Genomic DNA, 20,359 nt, shown 5'->3' with positions numbered 1-20,359 from the left:
CTCAGTACTTTACAAAAAACACCCCCAGTGGCGGGCCTTGCATTTGGCATCTCGGTCACCTCACCTTTGGGGCTTTATAATACCCTTATATAAAAAAATGTCTTCCCTCAATGGATATTAAAACGCGTTGTAAAAAATGTGATGTTTAATTTTAATTTTCACGTCTTGTGTGTGTGCATTTATGTATATGTGTGTGATATTCTGTCCAAGATGGTTGCCCTTGAGGTCATTTATTAATAATTATGTCTGCTTGCCTTCCACCCAAATTATGTCCAGCTCCAATAAATTTGAGCAACTTGACAATGCTGTACAAGCTATGTTTATCTTAGAGATCCCATTGAAAATGTAGAAGTCTATTAATTAAAATGTGACAAAAAATTAATGATCACTTCACAGAAATTATAGCGATACATCTTGGCATGAGTAGATTTAGTTATGGGTATGATGCATTTGTTTTTGTTTTTTTTAATCAAGTATTTAGCCTCAATTAGCAAACATTTGCAATAATTTACAAAAGTTAGCTTTGAACAGCAAGTGTTCCCAGAATTTCCCTGCGAGTTTGATTTTGTAATGCATTTTAACGTGAAAGCTTAACAGTCACCATTTTCTCTTCAAAACACATTCTGCCCAAACTTTTTATTTGTAGTACTTAAAAGATACAAATAAAACCGCATAGACTTGTGCATGTGACATCAAAAGGAACAAAAAAAAGACGATCTAAACGGGTGTTTCTACATATTATACACAGTGTAAACATTCTACAAGCACGTGAGGAATAAGGTATGTACAACTCGGCAATATGTGAGTCACAGTTCAGTTTGGTGCATTTGCGTTTGAAGAGAAGTTTAAAAAGCATTTAATAAATTCAACATGATAGCCTTTTGGTAAAATATTAATTAGGCTGTTTTTTTTATAAAAGTATGCAAGTGGGTCAACAGTTCACGGTGCGCTCAATGATGGGGGGTGAGGCGACTCTGCATCTCAAACATGACTCGCCTCATCAGAAGCGCCAGGTGCTCGTGGATGTCCGACAGCTGCTGAGGCGAGCAGTCGCTCAGATGGGGCGGCGCCACGGCACAGTCGAGTGCATCCAGTCGGTCCTGGAGACCCTCGGGACCTCCTGACGGGTCCTTGGGGACTCCGGACACACTTGAGTCTGACGTTACCTTACACCGCTCTTCATTCATCTTGGCTGGAGCAGAAGGCTCATCGGTCAATTCTGTGGCTGCAAACAGATGTTGGGAGAAAAAAATCTGAATTTCAAACATGAACAAAAACAAATTTGTTGGTATCCTGACGGTTGCGTACACACCTAAAATGTCAGTGGGTTTCTCATCTTCATCTTGGTTTGGCTTTGAGTTCGTCTCCTCTGGCTCAGATGTCATCATTTCCATCTCTACAAAACTCTTCAGCTCGTCTACACCTCGGCCTTTTCTCTGGAGGGGCAGTGGTCACGCAAGTCACCTCTTGTAGGTCAAAATATAGGAGCAAAATGATCCAAATACCTGCTGCTCATAGGACTTGAGTGCGTTCTTGACATTGGAAATCTTAGGCGAGTGAATGGGGAGTGTCTTAATTTCGTTGGGAGTGAGGGCGCTGAGGTCGCCGACCGTTTTGATGTTGCGCGCTCGCACGAGCTGCCCAAAACCACGGGACCTGCGAGGGTGACAACAAATGAACACAAGATCATGGATGTTTCAACGAATTCCAGACAGAGGACTAAGTTCTGCATCCGACTTTTTCGAGCCATCACGTGGAACTCAACGTTTCGGATGGAAGTGGGTTTTCGTTTGTCCGCGTAATCGGCTCTATTGGACTAAACTTTTTCATTGACACACTTAAATGGAAGCCTGCCAAAGAGAAGTTTCTGTTTCATCATCACCTCGCGTGTGTAATCCGGCAGGCAACAGACGACGCTCAGGACCGAATGTTTAAAAATACAAAAAAAAAAATTCATGCAGTAGGCGGCAAAGAGACTCGAGTCAAGTGATTTTTTTTGTTGTTGTTATAATCTTGAAAACATATTTACATCTGCTGGTTGTCGTTTTGTGTCACTTTCTTAAATCATCATCAAATAAATGTTAAAATTTTCTTAAAGTGGCCACCTCTAGAAATTGCAGAATGGCGATTGAGTTGTGCACCTCATTTGTACTCACCAAATGCTGGATGATATCTGAGGCAGCACCGCTTCGATGGGTGCGCCGCATCCGACCAGGGAGGGATAGATGCAGTTTTTGGAAATGGGCCGAGGCTCTTGACTCATTTTGGAAATCTTGGAGAGAAGTTGCAAAAATTTCAATGCATTTTTTTCACAGCAAAAATGTCATTCTGATTTTTAATTGGTGGACATACCAGGCATTTCTTGGAGCTCCTGAAAATCGGACTGTGAAGACTCCTGGGACTCATGGGCAGTGCACCCTTTGTTGGAGTCGTGACAAACTAAAATGAGGGTGGGTTGTAAAGTCATCACGTTAAATCCCATTCAGAAGAGTAAAAACATTAAAGAATCGTTGAGTTCAAACTAGTTGGTAGCATTCGTACTTTAGGCTGGAGCAGGTTGGCAACTTTGGCTCTTTTGGGGGAGCTTGTTCTGACAGCGGGACTACGGCGATCAATGTCGTCAGCAGTCTCCTGACGTTGAATGGGATTGGCAAAAGACACGCGTCTGGACTGCAAAGTAAGATGAGCTCTGTTAGGCTGACATTAAAAACAAAAAAATCATTGATAAAATGTCACCAACCTTGACGATAGGTGAGGGAGTCTCCTCCTCCACAGGTCTCTTCTGGCCTTTTTTGAGAATGCTCATTGAGGGAGAGGCTGAAGGCGACCAGGTTCCTTTGGCCCTATTACTAGACGGGCTCTGGACCAAATCCGGCATCAACTCAGCCTCAAGGTCCTTCATCTTTGCTGGAGAATCCTGGAAGATAGCGCTCCCTGTTGATTCAGCGATACAAACTTTTGCTTCTGGGTTGTCATTTGTGTTTGACATCTGGATTTGCTCTTCATCTTGGAATTCCCCTAAAGGTACATTGTCATCTTTAACATCCTCATGTAGAGATTCACCATCTTCTAAAACCTGGATTAATGTCTTCTCAATATTTGTGGTAGAACACTCCGCAGCTTTTAAAAGCTCATCTACGATTCTTGAACACTCTTCTTGCTTTTGTCCAAGTGCGCACGTTTTTTCTTCTCGATCAACTGGGTCTTTTTTGTTAACTGAATTACACGGCTTTGTAGGTCCAACTACTATAGCTGTGGTCTCCTCAGATGAGAACTCTGAGCCCTGCAGCTTGTCTTTTGCCTCGTCAGGGTGAGTCTGTGTGTCCGCAGCAAATACCTCCAAAGACAAGTCCTCTCGACTCTGCTCAGCGGCAGTCTCTTCTGATTCCAACATTTCAGATGCTTCCAAGTCTCCAGTGTCACTCTCTGGTGGAGAACAAGATTTTACTCGAGTTCGAGAGAATCGTGACCTCCCCTTTCTTTTGGGCATCTCTGGTGGTTCAGAAACTGTTGAATCTTGGGTTTTGGGGGAAATCTCTTGTGCCTTTAATAGTTCTGGATCCCCACAATTTTTCTTAGGAACAATCAGGTCCATGTCAGCTGTCCCTTGGGATTTACTTCCCTTCACAGAATATTTTTCTTTGGTCTCTGACAGTTCAGATTTTAATGACTCCGTGCTGTCTGCGAACAGTTTGGAAGATCTTCGTCTTGATCCTCTGTCTTGAGGAGTCTCTGGGGATCCTGTAACATCTAAAGACTGGGAGCTTTCTGGCGTGGAAATGGCTAGAGACTCGGGTATCTTTCTCCTTCTTGCTCGACCTTTATTTTCCGCTGGACTATTTTCTTGAGAAGGAGACTTACTCTGCTTTCTTGATAAGGCCTTTGGTATACTCTTATCTTCTGCTACCTCTGGAGATGCCTTACTTTGTGGAAGATCAATGGATGAGGGCGTAATCTCTTGTGAATCTTGGCTAAATTCAGTTTCAAGCTCATCTTTGGCTACTTCGTCCCGATCGCTAATGCATGCTGCCGTACTTATTTCTTCTTGGATTTTGTCATTAGTTAAGGAAGCAATTTTATGAGAATCTTTTTCCAGTTTTGTCCCCAGTTCTACTGGTTCAATTTCTTGCGATGGTTGAGAACCTGACTTATGTTCATCTGTTTTCGTTTGGTTAACGGACAAAACTTTAGACTTCCGCCTCGATATTTTTGAAGGTCTGCCACGTTTTCGCGGTGTCTGGCTTCTAGTATCAGACCCAATCCCTGATTGTGAATCTGGTTGAGTGGACATTGGTTGCAGGTTTAACTCATCAGATTCTGATAAGGATTTGGAAGTTGTCTTAATATTTTCCCGTGTCTGCCTATCAGTATCATACTCAGGGACTGATACCAAGTCAATGTGACTGGATACATTCCCAGACATCATCTCTGGATTCATAGGGTCATCTTCCTTAGACTCCAATAATGGCTTGGTAGGCAGGTCATGTTGCGCCTCTGATTCTTGATTGACGTGAACGTGGGCTTTTAAGTCGGTTTGACTGGAACTTTTCTCCGATATCTGACTGTCTTCTTTAGACTCCAATAGAGAACCGGAAAGTCGGTCACAATTTTGCTGTGATTGGTTTTCAGAATCAGCCAGGGTGTCTGATTGAATGGACGTTTTTGCAGACCTTAAGGCAGGCTTAAGATCACCTTCTTTGGAATCCTGCAAACCACTGAAAGGCTGGCTGCAATTTTCCTGTGAGTTGCCTTCAGAATCAATCAAACTGTCTGGATCTATGTCTGTTTGACTAGACAGTTTCTCAAGCTGTTCTGTCCCTCTCTGAACTTCCTCTTTAGGCTTCAATACGCATTTGGTAGGTCTACCTCGCTTTCGCCCTCGCTGTGTATCTAAATTAGAAGGTGTGACTGATTGCAGGTCACATTGACTGGACACTGTCTCAGATACAGGCAGGCCCGTTTGACTTGATTCTTGCGATCTAGATCTTCTCTTTTTGTTTTCAACTTCAGTGAGGAGATTCTCTGAACTGCTGTACAGCTTGACCTTGTGTCGTCGACCTCGAGATGTAGTCTGACTTGTCACACTGCTGTTACGCTGAGATCTCAGTTGTATTTTACGACTTTCTTCTTCACTGGCCACCTTGCTTCGCGTATTGGGTCTGTTCTGTGGTGTGCTTGAGTCAACTGGACTTTCTCCTGGGAGTAGATGTTTACTGTGCTTGCGGTGCCTCGGCTCAGCCGGAGAGGTGAACGACTCAGAAAACTGTGAATCATTCCCAGTCTCTTGAGAATCCTCCTCTAGATTTGAACTTCTCATGTCATCTGATGCAGAAGATACTGTTTTCTCCAAGATGGCATTTTCAGTCTGAGTGTCAGGGATGACATCATCAACTTCTGATTCATTACTAGTAAGCCTTTCAGAGAGTCTTGTAGGCTCAAATTTTCTCTCTGTGTCTATTATAGGCCTTTGCGGTGACTCTTGAGGGCCACTCACTGGATACTTTGATAGTGCTTCTGAGGATGGCTGAGAATTTTGATCAGTGGGTTTCTGGGAGGCCTTTGGGGAGGGAGTGTTTGAGTCCAAGCTACCAGAGGTTTTCACAAGGGTACCTGTGAAGAAGGATGCAGTACTGGGGCTCACAGGCTTTCCTTCAATATATTTTTCCAAGGTAATGAAAGATTGACGACGACTGCCACTACTGGACTTCTGGGGTGTTCCAAAGATTAAATCTGAAGAGCTTGACATATTAGGACTGATGTGTTTTTCATCATCTTCTCTGACATCTTCCTCCATGGAAATATCCATCGACTCTGGTATGGTTTCTTGTTCCTCCTTCTCTGACTCACTTTCCAAGGCTTTCGGGGAGGCAAAGTCTAGAGTCTCCTTTGGATGAGCGTCAGGATCTCTGTTTGTCTCCTGAGATGTCTGTAAGCAAACATAACTGGCATGATTACATGGTTTTAAGGACCTTGAAAAAGTTGTAATCAAAGAAAATTGGATTGAAAAAAAATTACGAGATCCATCATCTTTATTGGTTGACTGTTTCTTTACCTCAGCGGAAGCTTCCTTGGCAACTTTGGTGGTGTCTTCAGATGTTAAATGACTCCTACGGAGAGAAAAAAAATCTTCAGGTTGTGCTTTTAGCACTCATACTTTGTTTCGTGTCAAATTAGATTTATTACTTACAAAGAGTCTTCTTGGCTTTGCGTGTATTGCGTGAATGCTGTAGCATCCAAAGAGGCATCAAGGTTGTTGTACATGGCAGGTATGTCAACCCTATGTCACAAAGAGTATATATCAATAGCCAATAAAGTTAATTTTATTTTTAAAGTAAGCCTTTATAAAATGTACGTGGGATCAAATGACATCCAATCAATGACGAGCTATACCTTTTAGTCCTTTTAACTTCTTTCTGGTGTTCTGTTAAAACTCTCTCCTTTGGTTCAGGTGGAATGAAGACAAAGTCAATAGAGGCCTCCTCGTCCACTACTTTCCTACAAAGAGCCTTGGGAGAGCCAAAGTCCAGTTTTGTCTGCCAAAGGAAATGTAGAAATCCTCAAACAAAAGGCGGGAAGGAAGCTTAGGCGCAACTTCAGACTTGATTTAAGACTTACAGAAACTGGCTTGGAGGTCCTTGGCGAGCTTTGGTCACTTAGCTCAGCCGTCTCTACCAGCAAAGAGTCCCTCTTCCCAGTGGAGACAACTGGTACACCACTAAGTTTGGTTTCTAACTGGGAACTCTCGCTCTGAAGAAAGAAACGGCATGTAAGAGAAACACTAGGAGAGAAGTGTAAAAGAGTCAAAAATTCATGATAACTCACGGAAAACTGTCCACTGAGCTCTTCAGCCACACTGACAGTCTCAAAGCCAGGAAGAATGATGGGAATCTTTTGCTTCACTTGACTAAGAACTGGTCTGTGAAGAAATTCCGTAAACACAAATTTAATTTTCCTGGACCAAGCCTAGGCTAATAATGGTTCGAGAGTGACCTCTAGTGATGATGGACAGATGACAACATGAGGCGGTAGTTTATACCTGAGCTCATCCGGGTAGATCAGGCCTACTGCGTTAGCGAAAGTGGAATTCCAGAAGTGGGTAACAGCTGTGCGGTGCTGCTTGTTCTTGTGTAGGAACAGCACACAGAGCAACGGTGAAAGAAGAGCCAGGAGGTCATCGTCATTGGCTAAGTTGGAGCGGGTTTGAATGCAGACCAAGACCTCACTCAGAAGCTTCTCCATCTGCAGAAGGCAAAACGTTAATTCTACTAATTACATTTTCAAACGAGCTCAAGAGAACCTACTTTGCCAAGAATCTGCGCTGTAAATCTGGGTGGCTCGCAGGTTGCTTGTTTGTAGAGAACAACGAGAGGCGGTATGAGGACGGTAAAAGCCTCCTTGACAGCGTTAGCTGTCACAAGGTTGGTGAAGAGGGTTGACAAGATAGAGAGCAGCGCCATGCCCGTGGTTTCTGATGGCACATCCTCCCCTGACAGGTAAACATCCAGACACTGAACAAGCAGTGAATGAAAGGTGAAGAGATTGCCAAGAGCCTTGCTTCGCTTCCTGGTCCAGTTTACTGGAGTGTGAGGAGCTGCAGGAAGAGGAAGCAGAGATTGGTTGATTGAACCAGTTTGTTATTACAGGGAAAAAGGTTGAACTACATTCTGAAGTTCAACTGATCAGACAATATTTGTCATTTGAGGTTGCATGTTCACCATTAACTTGGCCGAGTACATTTCCCCTGACTTGCCTGTCTGACTATGAGTTGCAACATGTTTAGCCAGTTTCATAAAAAAATAAATAAAAAAGTATTTGCACCATCTGGCGATCAGTTTGGTGATTTTTCTGAAAGTTCTGATCATGTACAGTCTAAAAATAAATGGACTTACATTTGAGTTTTTGCTGGAACTGTGGCGTGTAGGGAGAGAAGTCCACACATTCCACCATGACTTGAAGCATGCATGAAAAAGCTGTCAGCGAGGATGGCACCTGAAGCAAAAGAACAATGATTTTTAAAAGGGTATAACAAAGTCCCCTCCACACACTGTAATTAGTTGTCGAGCAGATAGGACAGAGGCGAATCGAACATGATGACCTTTGCACAAAATGTTTTGATTCTATGGAATAATTCAGTGGTTTTGGCCATTTTTGGCATCTACTACTTCCGGTATATTTGGTCAATCGGCACATGTCAAAACTGATTAGTTCCTTCCGAAAGTGGATGATAGCACAATTAGTCTTACTGTGAGAGCATCTCGATCCAGCTTGGCGGCCATTTTGACACAGAGTTCCTCACAGCAGATGTTTTCTTCTGCGGTAACCACCAGAGCCGAACAGCGTGCAAACACCTTGTACAGTTTGGACCAAGAAGACAGTATGGACTTAAGGGCCACCTGTAAAGAAGGGAGTCCAATTTACGACACTTTCAACAGACCGGCTGAATTAACGTTTTTGTTAGCAAACCTGTTGCTCAGGCGAGCCACGCAGCAGGTAAGTGACGGGGAACATCAGGGCTGAGTGCATGGCACTGAAGTTATGCTCCAAAGCGTCCCCTTGGTTGACTTCGTTGGTCTACAACAAGATTAACAGTTTTATTGATAATATACATTGAGAACAATTCAAGGAAAATCACTTCCTTAGTGCTGAGTGGCCATCAGACCACCATGGAGGCAGAAAAAATACCTGTGTGATTGTGTCTGTGAGCGGAGTGACCATAACGCTCCACATCCTCAATAGGTGCTCCTTGCTCTGCAAGGAGGAGGTATTACGGGCGACGGCGCCTAACACTGCCTCTGCGAATGCTAGTGGCGAGGTGGGGCCCGACAGGCTGCATCCCACCAGTGTCTGGAAGCAATGATAAAACCTGCAAAAACAAAGAAATAAAATGTTCCCTGTCCAAAAACAAATGTATCCATCCATCCATCCATCATTGAAAGGAAATAAATTCTCACCTGCTGTCTTCAATGTAAGACGCCAACATGTTGCTGTCCAAGAGGAGAAGAATGAGGAAGAGTGCTGGTGTTCCCTATGGAGAAACAAGTGTAAGTTGTCTCCAATGTGGCACTGGTGAAGAGGAGGGCCTTACGCTTACATTCAGCACATCCATCTTGCCCACTTGGTAGGAGGCAGAGCCTAGGACGCGTGGAGGCATGCCTTTGACGGTGCTCTCGAAGAGAATCTGCAGGAAACCAAGTAAATACAGTGAACACCTGTTCTTTTGCTATTAACAAATTTACTTGTTCATTTTTCCCTATCACCTATTCATGGGATCTCAGTAGGTTGCTCAGCTAGTTCTGTAACTTCTCCATTTACAACAAGATGGGTCTAAAGTACTGGCTAATGGAAAAGTAGCAATTGGTGTCTAGGAAGTCTGTTGAGACAATACCAGCTATCAGAGCTAAGTTTAGCCCAGGTTGTTACGAAGAGTCTTCGCCACGAGTGCCACATATGGTGCAAGATAAAATAATGTGTCAGACATTTAGTTTTAAAGGGTAGTTTAACTGAAAATTTTCATTTACAGTATTAATGTTAATATGGCACTTGTGAAATAAATTTTATCATATGTGGAAATTCACCAATTGCAGCCCGGTTATTGCCCGAGAATATTTAGTTGGTTAAATTTGACGTGATTTTTTTTGTTTCAACGGTTCCTCTTCAGTTCTTTTGTTATTAAATTTGCATGACAGGCTTTACCTAATGCTCATGTGACTTCAGTTTCCTGACCCTGCTTTGAAAGCCCATCCCTTGGTTGAAGAGAAACATGGCAACACTCCTACCAGCAATTTGTCTGCAGGAAGCGCTTCTGAGCAAGCAATGTTCTGCAGAGCTTGAAGCGTGAGGGTCAGAACCTCACTGCCGTGTCGGTCTTTCTTACTTCCTACAGACACAAAGCCATCAGCAACAAACCATCAGCAAACACAAACGAGCCCCTACTACAGAATCACATGACTGATAAACAGTGGCCGGCATCATTGGGGAAGAACCCCTCAGTGGTTGTTTCTCATCAAAGGTGTACAAACAACTGAATGCTCAGACTTAAACTGATGACAGTGGCAATGAGTCAGGCAGGAGGCAGGGGGCGTGGTCTCTGCATCTGCCTCCGTAATGATCTAAGACCCTGACCCAATCGGGAGTACTCTATGTGGCACCATGTGGGAAGGAACTATGGCTTCAAGAACCCTCCTCGTAGTGTGGGGGCCACAATGGCATTGATAAAGACATGAATCAGGAATATCTCAAAATTTTTCACAGAGTATGGATGGCTGAACACCCCTGACAGAATAATATATATATACACAGCATAGACATATGTGCAGTTTTCTCTGACACTAGCTACTTTCGACAAAGAACCAAGTACTTACCAGACTCGATGGTCAGCGTGACGTAATGTATAAGATGATCCCATAAAAGTGCCAAAAGAGCATCTGTGGAAATATTGAAAGTCGGAAAAACTTTAGAAGACATGTCAATTTAGATTAATAAATCACAGCTTACAGACAGCTTTTAGGACGTGGGGGTTCGTCGAGGATTTGAACCCTGGACCTCCTATACCCAAAGTGACAATCATATATCATGAAGCACACCTGGAGCATCCTTGCCGATGTGGTTGAAGCCATCTTTGATATTGGAGATGAGCACAGCAGCATGCTTGCTGAAAGAGGACGCAGCACTCAAGAGTGGATGCCTCAAAGGCTCTAGAACCACACAAAAAGTATTTTATAGCAGAGTGTAGGGCCTGCTGCAACAACATTCAAGATTTCAAGTAATACAGTTGTCGAAGTAAAGTGGAACACTCACCGAGCGTAAGGACCAGCTTACGCTCGGTCGCCGTGGCAACGACCTCAGGACCCAGGAAGTAGTGGAGCAGCATTTCCAGGCCCAACAACTTGATGGAGGGGAAGGAGGAGGCGAGCTGCATGCTGGAGTTCAAGTTTAATCGTGATGCATTGGGCGTCAGGCTGTTGAAGGCCTGTGGGCCTGCTGGGTCAAAAATACGGTCAATGATCAAAGCCATTCAAAAAAAAGTACAATGGAGTGACATTCACACAAATTGTTCTTGGAGTGGATTTCTATAGGTTGGCAGGTGAATTTGTTTGCATTAAAATTTGCAATAAAAAAAAAAATATCCCCAAAAATATCAAACACATGACAGACAATTTGGTGTATTTTGCACCCCTACTAATTGTGTGTGTCAAAGAGGCCTAATCTAGTTGGTTTGGGAAAGTACCAGATTTGGGTGTGCTGGGCATTACGATGCCATTTTGACCTTTGGCAGGAGTGGCTGGTGCCAAGTGGCTTTGAGAACCAATGGTGCACTGTAGCAATGGGAGTGACACCTGAGGTGAAAGAAACCAATTATTACTACTTTTAAAGACACATGGATTCAAATGAAATAATGAAAGCTTGAGGAAAAATATTAACAAGTTAATTTACCAAATCAAAGTGGGACGACAAATTAGGGCCAAGTTGGACCACAAGGTACCACCAAACCTCCACCTTGGTAAGCATCAGCGATTCGGTACGGATATTGATCGACATGAGGGGCTGCATGAGAAGCTTCATGCGCTTTGCACTGCAAAGGATGTCTTTAAGAAAAAGAACAATGCAGTTAGAGAAGTTCAAAAGCAACTGGGGAGAGGGGGGAGGCAATTTACCTGGATTAAGAGCAAAGTTATCGATCAAACTCTTCCAGGCAATAAAGGCGATTTTCTTTACGGTGGGAGAGGAGCTGCGAAAGCCCAGCTCCTCCAGATGAAGCAATGAGTTGATAAAGGGACCTCCTCGATGGAGCAGCTGAAGAGCAAACACGAGGGTTTCCAGTCAAACTACACATCATTAATAAACAATGACCTTTACTAAGACATGCATTAAATCCTCAACCAGTACAACTATTCACTTGCACATGTAAGTACCAATACCAAACTTAAATTATTAGGTAGACCCGTAAAATGCAGCTACAAGAATCATATGTATAGCATTAAAAAAATAAAATAACAAGCGTACGTACCTTCCCTAGAAGTTTGACAAATAATGGCCAGAGCTTTAGGACATTCATTTCATTTTTGGTCATGAAAAGCTTCTGTAGCTCTGGAATTAGTTTCTGTGAAGAAAGAAAAAAAAAAAGCCAGTTTATCATTAAGATTAGCTTTAACTTCCAGATGATGGTTACCCACTGTGGACATCAAGGGCTCAACGATGGCAGCTACTTCCATCTGTTTTTGCAGCAGCAAAGGCAGGCCCATCTCCATGGCGGCTGCCGCCCGCAGGCGCACTTTGGAGGCCGAGTGCACCACCAAGGGGATGATAAGTTTGGCCCAGCACACTGCCAATTCGCCCATCTGAGCTGGAACCTGCTCCAGCAACCTACGGGCATCAGGAAATTGAATGGTCAAAACTTTTGAGGAATTAAAAAACACCTGTGGCAGAGGAGCATGTCATTCAATTGAGGAAAAAAAAAATCTATGTTCCTGATATTTTTTTGTATTTTTTTTTTTTTGTATGGTGCTGAATCGACCAGTACAGTATTGACTTCTGGTATCTAATGAACCTCACCCAACTCTAGGTTTGTCATACTATTAAGTTTTGGTGGAATTACTCTTGAGTCACTATGCCGTGGAAGCAAAATACACACAAACTGGTAAAAAAAAAAACTGGTAAACTGGGAGAACAAAAAAATCCAAACGCTAGAAGGTATGAGAACAATAAGTTACCTGATGACTACGTTCAAAGCCTCATGTTCCATGACGACTGACTGCACTTCGCCTTTTCTCCAAACACTCTCCAGGGTGCTGAGTATGGAGGCCACCTGAGCACATCAAAAACAAAATACTATATACAGTGCCTGGCCGGAAAGCAGCACCATTGTTTGGATCCGTTCTCACCTTTTTGCCAACCATATCGGCAGGGAAATTCTGTTTGGAGATAACCCATAACGCTCTGGTGCAAGTGTTTTTCTCCGTTGACTTGGCCACCACGGAGCAAAGTGCGGACAGGATTTCTGAGGTGAAGGTTTCTGGGAAAACAGGAATATACAGTGATGCCTTGACTTACAGGTATAATTTGCTCTCTGACCGCACAGATTACTAAAAGTACTAAAACACATCTGGATTCATCTCTCCCAAGTGAAATAAACAGAAAATGCATGGTTGTGGCCTTAGTTTTTCAAAATCTGAATGCTCAACGTTTAACCAAACAGACACACACAACTGAACGTACCAGACACTTCACTGACGACATGCGAATGGTAGACACAAAATCCCAAAGCTTGGAGGGCGGCTTGGCTCAGCTCAGCATGCGGACTGCTAACATGACTCTGCAGACGACATCAGCGGTTCGCTAGGAAGCCTAGTTGTCAAAGGAGAGTCTTGCAAAAAAAGACTTACCAAGATGGAGTTACCCAAGCGAGAAAAGTGCTTTGTGACGTCAGGAAGAAACTGACGGCCTTCATCTCCACTGAGCCGACTGCAAGATAATAAATAAATACAAATGCATTATAAAAAATAAAAAAAAATGGGGGGGGGGGGGGGGGGTGCGTTGTAAACTTGATGAAGAACTCAATGAGACCTACTTGGCAATGGTGAGGTAAGCATCAGTCTGCTCGGGGCGTCCAGCGGTGCTGTCCTCCAGACATTCCAGCAAAGGGACAATGCTGAAGCTGCTTGGAGGCTCCGCCGACGCCATCATTGTTACTTGCCGTTGCACGGCCTGCATGAAGAAGATTGCGCGGGGGTTAAACAACAAAATCATTTTAGAGGAAGATGAGAATTACTCACACTGTTAGAATAGGCCTCTTTGGCACGTCATTAGCTAGGTAGCGTGAGCTATGCCGTTATCTTGCTTTCACTGGCTTCTATGTCACTCTTTGCTTGTAGGAGTTGATCTCAGTTAAGACTGCAAGGTTATCACAGTATAAGAATAGGGACCTTGGAGGTGGCTTATTTCACAATCTCGCACAGAAGGCTCCACAGCTGTGTCTCAATCTTTCTGGCATACATTAAATAGTATAAACTGAGAAGGCGGCCTGATAAAGAACCAGGACAAAACATACAAGCTAGTGACATTTAACATCGCTGTATTTTATGATTACATTTACAGGGCCGTCTGAAGCTCTGTATCATCAGAAACTAATATTCTCAAAATAATAGTTTTGAACATCATTTGTATGTGTTAACATGTTTTTTGGTCAGCATACTTAGCACCAAACTATTTTGACTATATATGCAGATATCAGCTACATATTGGATTTTCTCCACATTTGGAAGAAGCTGCAGATGTCCGATTCTGTTTGTCTCTCTCTACCTTGACCCATATTTACTGTTGTGCCACTTGAGACCAAAATACACTTTCACGCTTACCTTGCTGTACAAACGAAACGTAATCAATACTTTCTTTTCAAACGTACTTTTCTTTTAGACTACTTATCAACAAGTTTTTATCCTAACGTGGATGTCAGCACTTGATGGCTTTCATACATGAACAAATGGACACGATTGTAAATATCGACATGTCTCACCCGCATTGAAAACAAACTTAAGACTTCATAAAAAGTTTTAGGGGGGGGCACATAAAAAAAACTTCAAATAAAATAGAGACCTCAGATTTCAAGGAGATGGTGTCTTCACTATATCCAACGCTGTGAATGAAGTAATATATATCAAATCACTTGATTTTACAGATGTTGCGACAAAGAATGAGAAAAAATATCCATGTTAATTAGCTCGCGCAATTTAGCGCTGATATAGCAAGCACGCGACAAACATGCCCCTGCTTATTAAGTCAAGCAACTTGACTCACCACAACTGTCGTGATTTTAAAAAACACAGATGCACACCCAATACGCAGGAAAGGGGGGGAAAAGCAACAAACTAAAACAGTCAATCACAAAACTGGTCTGGAACAGACGCCACACACTGCTCACCTCGGGCTCCAGACGCTACGTTAGCCGCAAAAATGACGCACCCCAAAAATCAGCAAGGAGAAGCGTCCGACCACTTCGAGGTTTCGGCGTCGGAATTGCTTTAAGTGTCGACTCGTTAAATTCACGGACAAACGGCCTCCTCTGCTTACATTTAAAATACACAGCGCCTTGTTGTCCTGTTATCCCGCGAAATAGCTGGCGCCAAAGCAACACACATACGTCGAAATTACCTTTGACCCCGTATGTCACATCCTGTCCCACCCCTTTTTACCTTTTAAGGAGTTGGAGTGGTAATCAGCCTTTTCAGTGCAACAAAATCTTTTTTTTTTCTTCATTTCAGTATACACATTAATACAGTAGTACCACAGTTTAGTACATATTTTATTCTATATTTTATTGACTTCATAAATTGGGAATGACATTGAACATTGTCAAGGCTTACATCTCAAACCAAGAAGCACTCACAACTCAATGTTAGAAAAAGGAATGTTAAGACATCCTTATAAAGCAGAAATATGTCTTTAATATTCAAGATTCAATTATTAAAGACTAGGATGTTAGTCAGTGAAAATAGTCAGTGTAATTCTGTGACAGTGCAGATGCATTCATGGCAAAGTATTGTAACTGGAAGCCCCCAGCAGTGACCGAAGCATCTGAGAGGAACTTCAGCGTCATCACGTTTCCTGTGAGACAAAACTCCATCAGACAAAGAGTATTCATTTTATCCACTCACCATTCAATTTTTCTATACAGGTTATCCTCTTTAATCAAGGCCAGATGTAAGACTCGAACCCTGAACCTCAAAAGTGTCAGCCACAAGTGGGAGTAACATCCATACACCGTGTCGCCTAATTGATTTTGTTTTAGTTGGAAATCCAGTAAAAAAAACAATGGTGCTCACCTGTGCTGATTATGTCGTCGGGTAAATAATCACCACAAAACCTAAAAAAAAATAATAATGAAGGTGATGTGATGTAACTGAACAGTTGACTCTGAGCACCCCGGTGACCTCTCACCTTCCAGCAAAGCCGGACACATCGTCATAACTGTCATAGACCTCCAGGTAGTCCGCCAAGCACGCCGTGTCGTCCTCCACGTCAAACTCCACAAAGTGAAGGAGGATCCTCTGACCAAGATGCGCTCGGATGTGCCAGTAGCAGATCTGGTCATCTTGATATTCTTCTGGAAATCCAGGAGACTGGATGAACCTCTGCTGGTCGGTCAAAACGCCGCCACACTCCTTAGCTGGAAGACGTAAAATGAAACGATTGGACACCGCTTAAAACAATAACTGCCATAGTGAATAAATTATTAAAGTGGAAAATGTGGAAAAGTGGAAATGCATTTGAACTCAATTTCAATGACATGAAATTAAGAAATTAACTTTGTAGTTTGCTATTGAAGTAATAAACATTCCTTTTTCTGCTGAAATGCTAACAAAAGCCATATTTGATCCTTTCTTCTCGTAAGCGTTTCAATGACAAATCCTCAAGGCAAACAGATGGTCGACAGTCATGATTACTTCAAATGCGCCTCTGTGGACATCTTATCCATGGATGCCGTAACGTCATCCAGGTTTAGCCTGAAAGTAACAGCAATAAGTCACAGGGAGGAAACCAGACTGTGGTTTTGATTCCAGATTCTGTCGTCACATCCTGGAGTGATTAAGCTCCCTTGTGTGTTTGACATGGAGCAGGAGTAGTCTGCAGGACTTGGATGACTGGTCTTGAAGTGTGGTTACCCGCCACCTCCACCATCATCATCACCACCACTGGAAAGCCATGACAAACCTTTCACTTGCTCAATGATATGAGATGATTTCAACATGAAGACGGATTTTGATCTCCGCAAACCCATAACCTTTAGTGCATGATGCGGGTTTTAAAATTGATTTGCAGAAGCATTATGGACGTCTCCCAGACAGATAAGCCAAAACTTGCAGGGGTTTACCACTGTACTAACTTATGATGTATTGGGGAAAGTGGTGTAAAAGCGTGTGGTTACATGGCAAAAAAAAAAAAAAAGCTTTCTGAGCATCATATTTATTGTTTTGGATTGTTTTGTTTTTATCATTTTTATCGCAAGTATAGTTACAGTAATTTACTTTATTTTAGTACTGTGTTGGCTGGTATACAATACTACATTATTGCACACAAGCTTTCACTATAATAAAGCACTTTACTAAAACATATAACTTCCTAAAATTGACAAAATATAGCGTCGTGAAAAACTATTGCTGTCTTCTGAAATGTTTTTTCTTTTTTTCATAATTTCTACACGTTAACGTTTGAGTATCAAACAAATGTTAAAGATTGAGTTAACGATGAAAACTTTCATTCAAATGTTTGTGTTTGACAAATATTTAAATTTGTTTGATGGTGGTAAATATTTATTGTATGCTAGACTAACATGCAAAAAAAAAGAAAGATAAGAAAACAGGAGGGGGAAAACCACTTTTTCACTTTACTATAAGTCTGACTAAAGTCAAAGTTCTGCCTTTGCAATGTACTGGTAGTCTAACACATGACTTAAACAGCCATTTATGGTTCTAAATCAAAATTGTGGGATGTTGAAAGCCCAAATCAAACAAATTCAGGCAGAATATGCAAACACCACACAAACAAACCAAAAAAAGCCAGTTTATCTTGCTGAGTCCAACCACAGTTTACTTCTACTTCCCATTATTTATAACTTCAAAAACTTTAGTGTCATACTCACAGCTTGGGTTGTAGCAGTACACATCCCATCTCTCGCTTTTGTTGAGCCTGTAGCCGTAGTCGATGATGCCCACCCTTCCAAAGCCGCAGTGAGGACCGGCTTTGACGATGGGGTAACCAACGCGCCCTTTATCAAACCATCCTGCAGCGCACACGTGGAAACCTAAACGAGACAGATTCCAGCGTCTCAATTGTGTAATTATTTCCTCCGTTCGACCTTTAACATGAGAAAAGTCTCCTAATGGTCACGGTGAGATTTTTTTTTGATGGGTTGTTTGTTGTGGTTTGCCTTATTTTTGAAGGCAGTGTGGCCATTACAAAGACCAGAGCCCTGTCAAAATCGGCCTGATAAATTGGAGACCCCCTGCTTAGATTGCTGAAGGGGAAAGTCTACTCTAGCTGCTGACAGGTGATTACTTGTGGGGGTTGTGACACCCGAGAGGAAAGTGCCTGGATTTAGGCCCAGTACAATTGGAGAAGTGATGTCACCCAACCAAGATGATGCTAACACTTTTTTACAATACACCGGGGACATCTTCATAATTGGGCGTCAGGCAAGAGCAATCAAAATGTCAGATTAAAATTAATGTTTCAAGCATAGTTTTGCTCTGACCTCAAGCTGAGAAGAACATACAGTATCCGTCACAGGAAAGAATTTGGGGTGATTATTGACAGTCAAAAATGTCGAATTATTCATTTTAAAGTTTTGCAAATTTAGCAGGGGATTAAATAATTCTCAGACCTATTTTCCGAGCAGCCTCCAGTTCGTCGTAAGTGGCAAGTCTTCCGCCCTCGTACTTGCACACGGCTTTAGCCTCCTTGTACGTCATCTGGTATCTTCCTTTGCGTGACTCCCGGTGGTAGACTCCAGCTGCTTGTTCTATGAAAGAGAGACCACCCCAGCTGAAATTATTGATCATTTATCAATCATTTATTCATACCATGATGTAAAACCAAGACAATTTAGAGAACCTAACGTACAATTGTCAGTTATGTTGAAGACAATTCCTAATTGTCAATGAGCCTAAAGCGTTTTCTGACAATTGTTTTAGGCCGTTTTGAATCTTTCATTCATCATGATTCTCCATGATTTTTTTTGCCCCGTTTTTTTAACCTCGTTTTACCGTAAAGCGTATTTTGGGGAAGAATGTTTTCAGTTTGAGAAGAAAAAAAAACTTTCAATGTTTTAATCAATACCAAAGGCAATCTTTCAGGAAAGAAATTACCATGTGAACAAAACACATTCAGGAACAGGAATTTGAATTGAACCAATTGGGGAATTCAATGTCTTTTGTCTGACAGAGAAAAAAAAAAATACATTGGAAAGAAAGAAGAAAGACTCAGCAGCTCTGCAGCCTTCTCTGATTCTGTTTTGGCTTCACGCATGCATGACTACAAGACATGTTGCTTATGAGAAGCTACGCTCATAATATTCGCTGCTGTAGCTGTTGGTCAGTTAATTTTTCTTCTTCTTCTTTGTTTAGTCATTCTGGAATTACCTTGCATGAGGTCACAGACTGGCACAGACTGTGCTGCCATTTTACTAATGACTTCCATTCATGCAGTTAAGTGTCTCTTTGAAGATAGCTTCACATGCTTGGCCCAAAAACAAAAGAACATTCAGTACACCTGCATGTACAATACAAGAACTGTCTTCATGTTTTGATTGGTACTCTGATATATTCTCAGTTCACTGAATAATGTTCATTATTGTGGCTTTAACTGTTTGAGAACATAGCTTTTAATATTTTTCCCATTTCTGTGGTGCAATGCGGTAAGCAACAAAAGAGAAACAACTTAAGCCATATGGTTATCAGTCGAAAATATCAGTAAGCCCCATACAAAGTCACCGGCTCGTTTTTTGTATGTTCTTTCCAAAGAAAAATGACAAAAAAAAACATATTTACCCAGCCATATGGAGTTGTGAAATATGCCGTTCCTGTAGCCCCATGTGTGTGCTTCTCTGAGAAGCAAGCTAAGCGTCCACAAGACAGCCAAAAGGCGCATGATGCAAGCTGTTGTCCAGATGTGCGTGTTGTATGAGGGGACCCCCTCAGCTTGTATCGCCGGCCCCTATTTATGTGGCCCTTGGATAGGAGGAAGGAGGAGGAGGAGGATGAAGATAGTGATGATGAGGAGGTGGACGGGGTGGGGGGAGTGACTTCAGCAAAGGGTGATTCAATGTTGGCATGGCCAACACTTGCAAAAGAGACACTCACCTAATATCAAGTCCAACAACTTCCAATTCTTGCCAAATCATGCTGCTGGACTGCAAACATATTCACTGAAACAAAAAAAACAACAAAAAAACAGTTACTGACACAATTATAACTGCTCTTTATTATGCAGTCGGTTTATACAGTACCTATCAAGTGGAATATATTCTTACTGTCTATAAAGTGGTAAAATGATAGCAGAAGTTAATAAATGATATTAAACTAGCCATCATAAAGGATGACTAGTTTAAACTAGTCATATTAAAATTCATAAACTAGTCATCATAAAGGATCACCATAAAGTAACACTTAAAACTCTAAACGGATTATTGCTTGTACTGTGCCCTGATTTTAACGCAAATGAGGGATGGCAATACAATCGGCAAGGAAAAAGCTACGTTACGTTCCACAACTTCGCACAAGGAAGCAAATGCCTCATGATACCTAATTCTACCTGTCCAAAGTCTAGAAAAATACCCCCCAAAAAAACAAAGAAAAACTCCATCCAG

General features: G+C 42.2%; 2 protein-coding genes across 3 annotated transcripts; both read right to left on the bottom strand.

The window, feature by feature from the left end:
• Nucleotides 1–621: 621 nt before the first annotated feature.
• On the bottom strand, nt 622–15,152 carry rif1 (replication timing regulatory factor 1). Of its 2 annotated transcripts, none has more exons than XM_085920510.1 (35): nt 14,918–15,152; nt 13,568–13,704; nt 13,383–13,461; nt 13,216–13,312; nt 12,882–13,012; nt 12,711–12,805; nt 12,174–12,363; nt 12,008–12,100; nt 11,655–11,793; nt 11,434–11,585; nt 11,228–11,336; nt 10,798–10,980; nt 10,584–10,694; nt 10,362–10,424; nt 9,777–9,877; nt 9,092–9,178; nt 8,952–9,025; nt 8,683–8,863; nt 8,464–8,571; nt 8,244–8,393; nt 7,890–7,989; nt 7,302–7,591; nt 7,037–7,239; nt 6,823–6,916; nt 6,616–6,747; nt 6,391–6,533; nt 6,188–6,277; nt 6,053–6,107; nt 2,741–5,926; nt 2,542–2,670; nt 2,353–2,439; nt 2,157–2,272; nt 1,506–1,656; nt 1,313–1,436; nt 622–1,225 (listed from the first exon to the last, which is right to left on the bottom strand). In XM_085920510.1, the coding sequence occupies exons 2-35, from the start codon at nt 13,681–13,683 to the stop codon at nt 951–953; spliced, it is 7,434 nt and encodes a 2,477-aa protein (XP_085776636.1). In that variant the 5' UTR covers nt 13,684–13,704; nt 14,918–15,152; the 3' UTR covers nt 622–950. The 2 variants fall into 2 exon arrangements, with proteins under 2 accessions (XP_085776636.1, XP_085776637.1); XM_085920511.1 differs by having other exon boundaries at nt 10,798–10,977.
• Nucleotides 15,153–15,371: 219 nt separating this feature from the next.
• On the bottom strand, nt 15,372–19,707 carry tnfaip6 (tumor necrosis factor, alpha-induced protein 6). Its single transcript, XM_085920814.1, has 6 exons — nt 19,542–19,707; nt 18,377–18,514; nt 17,636–17,797; nt 15,934–16,162; nt 15,819–15,859; nt 15,372–15,600 (listed from the first exon to the last, which is right to left on the bottom strand). Exons 1-6 carry the CDS (start codon nt 19,639–19,641, stop codon nt 15,479–15,481), a joined length of 792 nt encoding a protein of 263 aa, XP_085776940.1. The 5' UTR covers nt 19,642–19,707; the 3' UTR covers nt 15,372–15,478.
• Nucleotides 19,708–20,359: the final 652 nt, after the last annotated feature.

The sequence above is a fragment of the Syngnathus leptorhynchus genome, chromosome 9 (assembly GCF_054491065.1).
Source record: "Syngnathus leptorhynchus isolate UIUO chromosome 9, UIUO_Slep, whole genome shotgun sequence".
NCBI classification, from domain to species: Eukaryota; Metazoa; Chordata; class Actinopteri; order Syngnathiformes; family Syngnathidae; genus Syngnathus; species Syngnathus leptorhynchus.
The sequence above is the reverse complement of the archived record's forward strand: the minus strand, read 5'-3'. Positions and strand labels throughout refer to the sequence as shown.

What these genes read in the sequence shown, in the direction of transcription:
- rif1 (XM_085920510.1), bottom strand. Translation starts at nt 13,683, where the DNA reads ATGATGGCGTCGGCGGAGCCTCCAAGCAGCTTCAGCATTGTCCCTTTG. An exon ending in CAAAGCCAAGAAGACTCTTT is followed by an intron (nt 6,108 to 6,187) that starts GTAAGTAATAAA and finishes TTCTCTCCGTAG; the next exon opens with GAGTCATTTAACATCTGAAG. An exon ending in GGAGCTCCAAGAAATGCCTG is followed by an intron (nt 2,273 to 2,352) that starts GTATGTCCACCA and finishes CTTCTCTCCAAG; the next exon opens with ATTTCCAAAATGAGTCAAGA.
- tnfaip6 (XM_085920814.1), bottom strand. Translation starts at nt 19,641, where the DNA reads ATGCGCCTTTTGGCTGTCTTGTGGACGCTTAGCTTGCTTCTCAGAGAA. An exon ending in TCACAACTCCATATGGCTGG is followed by an intron (nt 18,515 to 19,541) that starts GTAAATATGTTT and finishes TCTCTTTCATAG; the next exon opens with AACAAGCAGCTGGAGTCTAC. An exon ending in GTGTCCGGCTTTGCTGGAAG is followed by an intron (nt 15,860 to 15,933) that starts GTGAGAGGTCAC and finishes ATTTTTTTTTAG; the next exon opens with GTTTTGTGGTGATTATTTAC.